Source organism: Fukomys damarensis, unplaced genomic scaffold, assembly GCF_012274545.1.
Source record: "Fukomys damarensis isolate Sample0158 unplaced genomic scaffold, DMR_v1.0_HiC HiC_scaffold_2, whole genome shotgun sequence".
Lineage (NCBI taxonomy): Eukaryota > Metazoa > Chordata > Mammalia > Rodentia > Bathyergidae > Fukomys > Fukomys damarensis.
Window position 1 is genome coordinate 564,270 of NW_022900914.1, and position 10,848 is coordinate 575,117.

General features: G+C 46.6%; 1 protein-coding gene across 1 annotated transcript; it reads left to right on the forward strand.

The window, feature by feature from the left end:
* The first annotated feature begins 9,131 nt into the window (after positions 1-9,131).
* Msgn1 (mesogenin 1) lies at positions 9,132-9,713 on the forward strand. Its single transcript, XM_010607451.1, has one exon. It carries the CDS (start codon positions 9,132-9,134, stop codon positions 9,711-9,713), a length of 582 nt encoding a protein of 193 aa, XP_010605753.1.
* Positions 9,714-10,848: the final 1,135 nt, after the last annotated feature.

Below are 10,848 nucleotides of genomic sequence, written 5' to 3' on the forward strand. Positions count from 1 at the left end.
TTCTGGTAATAGGAAATGAGCTTTTTATCATTGTCTATCTCCCTTTTCTTTTCTTTTGTTTTTTTTTTTTTGTTTGTTACTGGGGATCAAACTCGGGTCCTTGTGCTTGAGAGGCAGGAGGCAGAATCACTGAGCTAAATCCCTGGCCCTGTCTCTCTTTCGTTGAGAGGTAGTCCTCATGTGGGAGAGCCAGACTTTCTGGGCTTGGACCCAGATGCCTCTCCTTACTTACTGATGTGATTATAAGCAGAGAACTTCATCCTATCACCAGAAATACCCACTCTTAACAGTCATTTTTATGAGGAAAAATTAGAAAAGGATAAAAGCATACATTTTATCTATCCTGCTTAAAAACCCTAATACTGGATTATATTTCCTATATGAAGAATTTTTCATAAATGTGATTTATCTGTCAACTGTGTAGCATCCCACCTCTGAAGAGGACAGAACTTGGGTGCTCACCTCTGTTATTAGACATTTCAGTTGCTTCAAACATCTTACTGTCATAACTAACGGTAATATTCTTATTCATAAACAATTAACTGCAAACCTGTTTAATTCTGTAAAGTCCCTTGTTGAAAGTACTTCCATAACTCACATGCATTTTAAAGGCTTTAACAACTTTAAAAACTTGAGCCAGTTGGCTCCCCACAGCAGTGTGTGGAAAGGGCCTCTTCCTCACCCTTTTGCCAACTTTGCCGCCGATTTGGGAGGTGAAGAAAGCCTTGCCTGTGGTTTCCATTTACATGTCTTTGATTACCAGTGAAGTGGAAATTTCCTTCCGCATCTACTAGCCACTTGTATTTTACTTTTGTGAGCCATGTTTTCATGCCCTTGTTCATTTCTCTGTTGCAATAGTGTGTTTTTCTTACCTGAATAATTTCTTCATAGCCACAACCTTCCGGCCATTCTATTTGACTATCTCCTACCAAAATATTGAGAAATATTTCTCCAAATATTTCATTGCCTTGAATTTGCTTTATCAGTGTCAGTTGACCTAGAAATATGAAAATCTGAATTAAAAATGGTCAAAAGAAGAGGCCAAACTTTATGAAAATAATCATTGCATTATGCAGACATCTTATTAAAGCATGTTAGTGTTCATTTTAATGTCAGGAGCTTGGTCCTTACTGGAGAAGAATGCAGAAGTGACTGCACTTTCCTGTTCTGCAGGCTAGTAAAAACAGAAAGCAATCCTTAAGAACAGCCTCCCCCAACCTCTTTCAACTTTTTGACATGGGTATTAAAATGCCACCCCAAATACCAGTGGTAATAAAGAACCTGACTTAAAAGAGGAGTAGGTGTCAATGTGACACATAAGATTTCTCTTTTAAATCTTGCTAGCCAGTTGCTAAAGAATTGTTGGTGAAGCCCTCGAACCTACCTGTCTGCAGTTGGTAGTAAAAGCTTGGCTGTTTGGGGCTACGTGTTCGCATTCTGAAATTTTTGAAGCAAAATGAGCTGCTCATTATTTCCTTGCAGTATAAATAACCACAGCACCCTGCCATGATACTCACTAGGGAGAATTAGCTTCTGCTTCTTCTTTTTATCACCTGCTTCCTTCTCTCTGATGTCACCCACCGGTTCCTGCACCTCTGCCCCTCCATTCAGTGCCTATCTGTAACTGCCCATCTCTTGCAGATGTAGTGACTGGATTTTTTAAATGAACATAATTAGTGATATCTTCAAAAGAAAAAGAAAGAAAAAAAAAAAAAAAGCCTTGTACTCAAGTACCAGGGACCTCACAGGAACCTGGCTACCTCAGAATGGATCCTTTTCAGAGAAAGTCACACTGCCACAGCATCTGTCTACAGTCAATGAGTAAAGAAAATCCAGAGAGCTTGGCCATGGCCTGGGATGATGAGATGTGCTCCTGAGCTCAGGTTGTTAATGTGTTTAAGGAGGAAGGAAGATTCTCAGGTGTTCAGGAGAGAGGCTGCTGCCCTTCCCCACGGCTTTGCTTACCAAAGGGAATGAAGTAAGTGTAACTTCTGGACAGATAATCTTCAGGAATGCCAGAGAAGTCCACAGTTTTCTCACTCAGCACTAAAGATTTTCTACAGTTTAGCATATTTCTCTTCTGTCTCTCACCTCCCCTGTGAAGTAAGTCTATTCTATTCCTATTGATTTCTGCTATTTTGTCCTGTCCATAGCTTAACACTCCGCCTGTGAAAAGCCATCTATTCACATGCTGCGACATGCTGTACAGTTCACTTTTAAGGAGATCAAAACCAAATATTACTCTTTGGTTTTATAGTAAGCCACAACTCCAAATCAGAAGGGCCAAATAGTTTTGATTCCCTTAGCTCATAGTGACTATAGTACAGAACAGGAGCCACAGCCCAAAGAGCTGAATCTCTGACAGGCTTGACCACACCGAGCCAAGATCCCTGTTTTCATTCTCTTTTTGAGCTCCAGGACAGAGGGAGGGTGTCACACTGCAAATAGCTATTCTGTGTACACACACACACACACACACACACACACACACACGCACACGCACACGCACACACATGCGTGTGCGTCCCTCCCTTTGCCCCACAAGTCTTATGTTTTTGTTGAATGTTAGCGGTGCCAAGACTGTGTGAGGGGTTGAAAGAATTCAAATTGTTCACCTATCCCTGGCAGTCTGGACATTGGCTCCCTTCCTTGGCTGTTGGCGAGGCAGAGGGCTGGGCCGGCCCTGGGTTCTGGGTGGCTGTGGCTGAAAGGACTGTGAGGGTACAAAGGCAGAAGGAATGTACAGAGCTCAGGACAGGCAGGAACCCCACAACCAGAGCAGCTGTGGAAATCAAGGCACCCGAAGCCAGGGTCTGAGCGTGCTGGGAGAAGCATCAAGGGAGGAAATGACTGCATGACCACAGCTGGCTCTGCGTGTGGAGGCGGTGGAGCGGGGAGGCGCAGCTGCGGCTTTAGTTCGGTGACCTTGAGCAGCGTCCTTAGCATTCGAGCTATGATCCCTCCCGTGTGAGACGAGGCTAAGGGCTGCCAGTGGGCTATGCTGACCCCCACAGGAGCGCAGAGGGGCAAGGCCCTGAGATGTCTTGGTCAGATGCAGTCCAGACACACGGAGAGCTGTTAAGGTGTCTACATCCACACAAAATGTGTTTGGTCGACAAAGAATAAAATGTTGTTTCTAAAATTTCACTTATAAGAAAATGCCTACCTCCTACCTGATAGTGATAATTGTGTGCCTGAAGGCCAGGAACAGTATCAGAAACCTCAATCCTGGAGCTGGAAACTCGGTTGTAAAACACTGCGAACCTTCCAACTCGGAAAGGCCTTCCAGAAGCCTCTCCCCGCCCCGTGATACAGCGCCGCCCCTCTGGAGTCTGAGCCCTGGGAGTCACAAACTGGGTCACTGAAGCAACTTTTTCAACCTCTTTAAGCCTTTTTTTTTTTTCTATTTAAAATAAAAACATAGCCAGCACCAGGGATGCACCTAGCACCCTGAGGGCCTGAGGCAGGAAGATCACAAATTTGAGCCCAGACCCCGTGATTTTGCAATTTGGTGAGATACCGTCTCAAACTAAAAAGTAAAAAAGGGCTGAGCTGGGATTTAGCTCAGTGGCACTGCACCTGCCTCACAAGGGCAAGGCCCTGAGCTCCATCCCTAGTACCGGGCGAAAAAAAAAAGGAAACGTACTGAGGATGAAGCAGTGTGAAGGCTTGAGTTCAATTCCCAAGATGGGGGGAGCGGGGAGCAGAAATAAGATTTTCATAAAATTTAAATGGAATAAACTATATAAAGAACTTAGCAAATGAAAAATTACTTATTATGATATTGCGATAATTACTGTCATTACTAGGATAACTATGAGCATGGCCAAGAAAGTGGATTCCTCTGTTGTTTGTGTGTACACACACACACACACACACACACACACACACACACACGGGTGAAATCCAACCAAGCGCGATACTTTGCTAATTCATAGGTTAATAAAAAATTCTGGACTTGGAGAGCTGACACAGCCTGTACCTCTGGAAAATAGGACCAGGAAAATACTTAGGGTTTCTTGGGAATTAGGTCTATACGCTGTTTCTTCAGGGCAGAAAGTCATTGTGTGGGTTCTTGTCTTATCCAGCTTAGGAATGAGGACAGAAAGTGTAACCCTCCTGTAGGAGCCCCCTTACCCTTGGGGGACATGTGCCAGACTCCAGTGTATGCTTGAAACTTCACAGAATACCAAACCCTACACATAGTACAGGGTTTTATTTCCTCTGCATGTGTGTGGCAAAGTTTATAAAGGAGGAACAGTAAGATAGTAACACTAACTAAAAACAGAATAATCACACCACTATCCTGTCATAAGAATTATGTTTTCTCTTTTTCCCGAAGACCCACTGTGCTGCATTCCTTCTTCTTGTGGTGATGCACGGTGACCCTGTGCCTGGGTGACGAGGACAGCATTGGGGGACTGCAACATGTGCCCTGTGATGGCCTGACGGGCCCTGGGCCAGCAGAGATGGCCACCAAGTGACCAGCAGCAGAGGAGCAGATGCGGCAGGACAGCTGAGAGCTCAGTTTGTCAGATATTGCTTTCTGGAATTTTCTGTCTAATGTCTTTGACCATGGTGGGTCATCAGTGACTAAAACCTCAGAAAATGAAACTGGATAAGGAAGGGACTGCTGTAGGTCTTTGGTTCCCAGATGCCCACTGCACTGGCTAGGACCTGCTGCATGAAGGGGTGTGGCCGATCAGTCCCGGTCTTTGCAGAGCGCCCATTCAAACTTGAGTTCAGAGTGCAGAGCCTCCAGCTGTCCTCAGAAGGAAGCAGAGCTGGGTTGCCAGGTGGACTCCAGCCAGCCTGCCTGGGTTCTGACCAGGGGCTACCAGATGTAGGTGTGGGGCTTTGGATGAGTTACTGAACTCCTCTGGGCCTTAATTTCTTATCAGCAAACAGGATTGGTCATGATAACAGTACAGATAGAGATGAGTTATTTCCCCTTTTATACTCTAAATTGCGAAGTTACTGGTGATTGTTTTCTAAGTCATAGCACAGTGTGGGGAGCTGGGAAGATGATTCCCCATTCAGTCTATGGTTTCCTGACCATGAAAGTGTTTCAGTGTACCTTCTGTCTGCACTGCCAATGGGAACCCATATTTATGTGAATGAATAACCCGAACAGCGGGCAGTAAGTATTAACGTCAAATGAAGGGAGCCAAGTCAAGTGCTGTTGATGGAGAAGGGAGAAATCTGAGCTCCGAGACAGGCCAGGGAAGCTTCTGGGAGGAGGCAGGATGTGAACCCAGCCCTGCACCTCACAGCTATGCTCAGCTGTGCTGTGACTGACACTGTTTCCGAGGAGACATCGCAGTGTTTGGGACGGAGATGTGGGGTATAGTTCTGTTCTGAGTGCAGGTTTGTTCCTCACAAGACAAGCATTCAAAAGAGCTTGCACAATCTCCCAAGCTGATTTACCTGGTGTCTTAGAACATGGTAGTGTTGCCAGGTTTGGATTAATTTTTTTGGTGAAAGTATTTTTGCTAATCTTGAAAATATTGAATATCCCTATAGCCCTTTATACTTCTCTAAGTCAAGGCTCAATGTTTACCTTTTTATAACTTTGTAGCAGCATGATAGGTAAGCTAATAAAGCAGAGGCAAGTTAAGGCCAAGAGAAAGTGGGAGAAATGTATTTGTGTCTACGTGTATTGCCGATCTCACTTCTCTTGATCAAGGAACCCACAATTGACTGAACACACAATTAATAATCACTGCTATATTATTAGTATATGTAAAGCTTAGAGTGAACAGTACTGGCACGAGTGTCTGTTCTGCTAGGAGTGTTCTAGTATTTCAGTTGTGCAGATGAAGCAAAGCTCCAAGAGAATAGATTAGTGTGTCAAAGATGACAGTTGTTTAGGGGCAACTGGAAGATGTGACCAGGTTCGGTCTGGCTCCAAGAACTGCACTCTTGCCACTGCTACGACTGTCTCTTCACCAATGGCTGAACACCCACTAACATACTGAAGGTGCCAGTGCTGCAGAGGAGGAACTTCTCATAGGTTCCGAGAGCCGCCAGTGTGGAAGCTGTGCCCTGTGTCCTGCATACACGTCTGGCCGAGGAGACACACGGGGCAGAAACCATCCAAGCCCAAATTTTCGCAATTTACACAGAGGTTAATCTGAAAGCCCAGGCTGTGAGGGCGACATAGCCTGTGCCTCTGTATTTTTCAGGAAAACAGGACCAGGAGGTTGTTTTCAGTTTCTCGGGAAAAGGCCTCCAGACTGGCAGCTTCTTTCCAACTGTTATAGTTATAATAGTTTATAAATATCAGTTGAATGGATGACATTTAAATTAAAATATTACAAACATATTCCAGTAACTCAGTAATGTGGACAATGTGCAATCTGCCTGATATAAGAGCTTAGCACTTAATCCACATCAAAAAGACATCTGCGAATCGGGCAGCTTGAGGTTTTCTCCTCCCATCAGGGCTGCAGCCCGTGGCATGACCCTGAGTGCCTTTCTGTGCAGCTGGAGTGTTGGGCTGCTTGGTTTCTGAGCCCTTTCTGCTGCTACGGTGCTCCTTCCTCTCAGCGTACTCACGCCGTGGGGACCATGCTGTGGTGTTTGGAGCTGGAGGAGAGTTAATGGTCCACTTTGCTCATCTGACAGACGTTCTTCACTAAAGAATAGGACCCGAGTTATTGTACCACTTACAAATTAATTAAGGTTACAAGGGCGGGGGCCATTTGCCCTAAAGAGGTGACTGCTGGCTCATCTGCTCACTACCCATACTCTCAACCAGGCTTGTTGAATCTGGTCTAGACTTGTCCAGTTTGGGGTGCTGGGGGTTGAACCCAGGGCTTCAGGCATGCTGAGAACTTACCCTATCTACCCGTTTCTTGTTCTTAATGGGAGTCTGGAAAATATTAGCCATAGTCCTTCCTATGCTAATGGTGTCACCTTCCCCTTCCCCTTCATCTCCCTCAGGTGGAGTGCAGACGGCGTCCACAAGATAAGTGAGGCTCAGTAATTGCGATTCTGGCTGCTCTACTGCCTACCACAGACAGCCTTTGAGAAGTGCGAAGCCAGGCAGTCTTCTGATCCCAAGAGTTTGTTTTCCAGGCCTGCAGTGTGGACCACTGGGCTCATCTCTGAGCTCATCTCTGGACTGGAAGTTCGGCCGTGAACAGGCAGCAACTATAGTAACAAGCCCTGAACTTTTTAAGTGTCCTACCAAGGAGCTGACAGGCCCATCTCATTCAGGAAATTACATTTCTAAAAATAGAAGTTAAGGAAATTAGCAATTTGAGAAAGAAGCTGGAGACATATAGGAAAGTTGTGGAGTCTGACAGTGGAGATTGCTGCAGACAGACCGGGGAGATTCAGGCTACAAGGGCCGAGCAGCTGCTAGAACAGTGGCCTCCCAGCCAAAGGTGCCCCTGAATCTCCCTTGAGCACAGTCAGGTCACTGTGCCTCCATACCACCAGCTGAAGTGAATGAAACAGATTTTCTGTCTTTTTTGTTGTTGTTGTTACGGGGCATCAAACTTATGACCCTGCGCTTGCAAGGCAAGTGTGGTGCCACTGAACTAAATCCCCGGCGAAACATGTCAAATATGGCTCGCTTTCCGGTCATACAGGGGATCTTAGTCCTGCCACTTCCTGCCGGGAAGTCTTAACTAGTTGACCCTCTTTAACCCCTAAGAGTCTCATTAACTTCATATGTGAAATATTGGGTTTTTTAAAAATGTGAGGCATAGATATATGTAAAATTCCTTGAATAATTTCTGTACATTCTAGACTTCTCAATAAGAGTTGAAGGAAGACAGAGGAGAGGCAAAAAGGAAAGAATTGTTTACTCATTTTTATATTTCATTAATACTATTATCCTTCAAGTCTGGCTTTGTAACATGGTAAAATTATTCCTCTAAAGATTACCTGCTTGAGACTTTTTCTTCCCTGAGCCTTGTTAATTAAAAAATGCCATAAATGTTTTAATTAATCATTGACATTTCTTCTCTGTAATTGCAAAGGGACTTAACCACGTTAAATGACATGTTAATCTAACTCTACAGTGTAACTCACTGTGACTCTGATGTTAAGGCTAATTCGTAAAAATATGGAGAATAAATTATGCTTATGAGACAAATGGGGAATCTGAGACTTCTTTTCCAAAATACAGTGTCTATCAGAGCACATAGGAAGTGAAGCAAACTGGCAGGACCATCCAACTAGCACACTCGGTGGCATTTGGGCTGTGTGGGGAAAACAGACTCCCTGCTTAATTTCACACTTCCTCTGTACCTTTCAAGGAGCAAGGTGTGACTCCACAGCTGGACTTTAAAAAGACCTTTAGAAGACTGAATACTAGGTATTGCTAAACTCCCTAGCTTTGAGGAATTTGCTCTTCTCTATAGGAAATCCAAATACACCTATTTAATGGAAGCTTTATCTTTTAGGGGATATTTCCTACCTCTAAGGTTCTAGGCTTCCAGAGCAGGGCCTTCATCTTTCAGAGGACAGGGGTCCTCCCTCTAAAGAACCCGGGAATTTTGCCGGCACAGGAGAGATGGACACAGGTGGCCAAGCGTGGCTCCAGGTGCGCTCCTCCCAGGAGCCCAGGAAACAGAGCCGTTGTCTGTATTTGATATGGGAGGGAATGGAAGCCTGAGGAGCTGCCCGGTCCCTGGACCACGCTGTCTCCGACAACTCACCCATCTGCCCGGAGCGCGTGAGGCCTGGTTTCGCGGCCCCCTCAGACTCTGCTCAGCCGCCAGGCTCCTTGCCACCCCCTTCACTGCAGATGCCTGGGCTTGTTTTCTTTAGCTCCCTCTTTAATGAGTTCCACAGGACAATGCTAAGCCTAGTTATGCAGCCTTAATTGGTTTAGTTACAACAAGATAATTCCTTTTTTCTTTCCTCAGAGGCCTTTCTGTTTAAAGACATTTTAGCTGGAGGACGCTAATTATCGATGAGGAGAAAGTGACACCCGAAGAGTTCATTTTCCATGTCGGTCCCGGGTTTCCCTTTGAACTCCTTCCACCCGGCCCTGTTTCTCACTTCTTCACCATCATAAAAGAGAAAGCTCTTCCCTGGCCCGCCTGGCGCTGGGCTGGCAGCACAAGTCTCTCTCCCACTTGCCTGGCTCATTCCTTCCGCAGCTGTCCCGCAGCATGGACAGCCTGCAGGAGCCCTTCTTCAGTCTCGAGGACGGTCTGGACCCCTCGGACAGCCCCAGCCTGCTGTCCTCCTGGGACTGGAAGAACAGGGCCAGGCCCTTTGTGCTCGGCCAGGCCTCTCCGACTCAGAGCCTCTCCCCAGCCCCATCTCTGGAGTTGTATTCTCCAACCCCATGCCCGGCTGGGGCCCGGCTGCTCTGTGGGCAGGGCGGAGCTGGAGACGGGGGAAGCGATGGCCACAGCAGCCGTGGCCCTGGCGGCCTTGTAGAGGTGGACTACAGCAGGTTAGCTTTCCAGCCTGCCTATCTCCAGGGTCCCGGGGGCCCCAAGAGCCAGAAGGGCACCAAAGTCAAGATGTCTGTCCAGCGGAGGCGCAAGGCGAGTGAGAGGGAGAAGCTCAGGATGAGGACCCTGGCAGACGCGCTACACACCCTGCGGAATTACCTGCCACCCGTCTACAGCCAGAGAGGCCAGCCACTCACCAAGATCCAGACGCTCAAGTACACCATTGAGTACATCGGGGAGCTCACAGACCTCCTCAAAGGCAGCAGGGAGCCCAGACCCCAGAGTGTGTGAGCCTGTCCCTGATTGCTCTAGTCCAGGGCGGGAGCAGAGGAGCGGTAAAGACCCAGAACCGTCATGGGACAACAGCATGGAGTTCTGTGTGTACAGTTTGTGGTAATCTTGTGACTGGACGCACTCTGAGGGATTTCTCTCTGGCCTGCCAGAACTGCCAGAACCACCAGTTTTCCTCGCCATTCCTCCAGAGACTCCAACTTTATACAAAGACATTACTTTTCAACGATGTAAAGTATTTGCAATTAATCTTGGGCCATTTTGGTGTTGGAAGCTTTGTCTATTGCTAACAAAACTTGTATTTGTATAGAATTCGGTGTGACATCCGGCTTCTTATTTAGAAAGGGTTGTGATAACATTTGTGTCAAGGGTTATAGTGCCCCCGCGCTTGAGTGTGTGTGTGTGTGTGTGTGTGTGTGTGAAATTGAGATCAAGCTTTTACACTCGCTAGGATCAAAATCACTTAGATGCAGAAGGAACTAACGTCATAGTAAACAGGAAGTCACAAGCAGGCTATGGCCAAGGGAGAGAAGGCTGGTCCCCAGCAATGAGGGTACAAAAGGAAGGAGGAGGGAGGGGAGGACACAGCACCACAGGGCGGCCTGAGGCACGGCTTCAGGTAGAAGGCATTTCTGGTCCTGGGCATGGTCCAGTATGACCGCTTTTATCCCTTCACTTATAACTTCTCAAATGAAGAAATGAGGAGAAAAAAAAGACTTTAAATTCTATAGATAATGGGGAAAGGTGAGGGTGAGAACTCTAACCTCTCCAAAGGTCTGTATTTCTTCACCCACAGCGTGCTGCCCTCCTACCCACCCCCCACATCTGCCCATCTCCACACGCAGACAACACATTCCCTGAAGGGCTTTCTCAGCAGTGTCTGCAGCACCAGTGTGGCCTCCTTGAGTGCACTGAGCGTGGCAAGGGGGCTTTGACTGAAGTAGGTTCTCAGAAAGTGCTGGGCTTGTACAGCCGCATTTTTCTCCCTGTAGTTACCAAGCCATTAGGGTTTGTTTTCAGTGAGTTGTTGGTTCACATCTCCTGTCACTTTCCCTTAATCTCTCCTTTTTAGTGACATTAATTGCAAAGGCAGTAGCTGTGTTCATGCTTTCAGGCAAACTTCTCCCCATTTTTT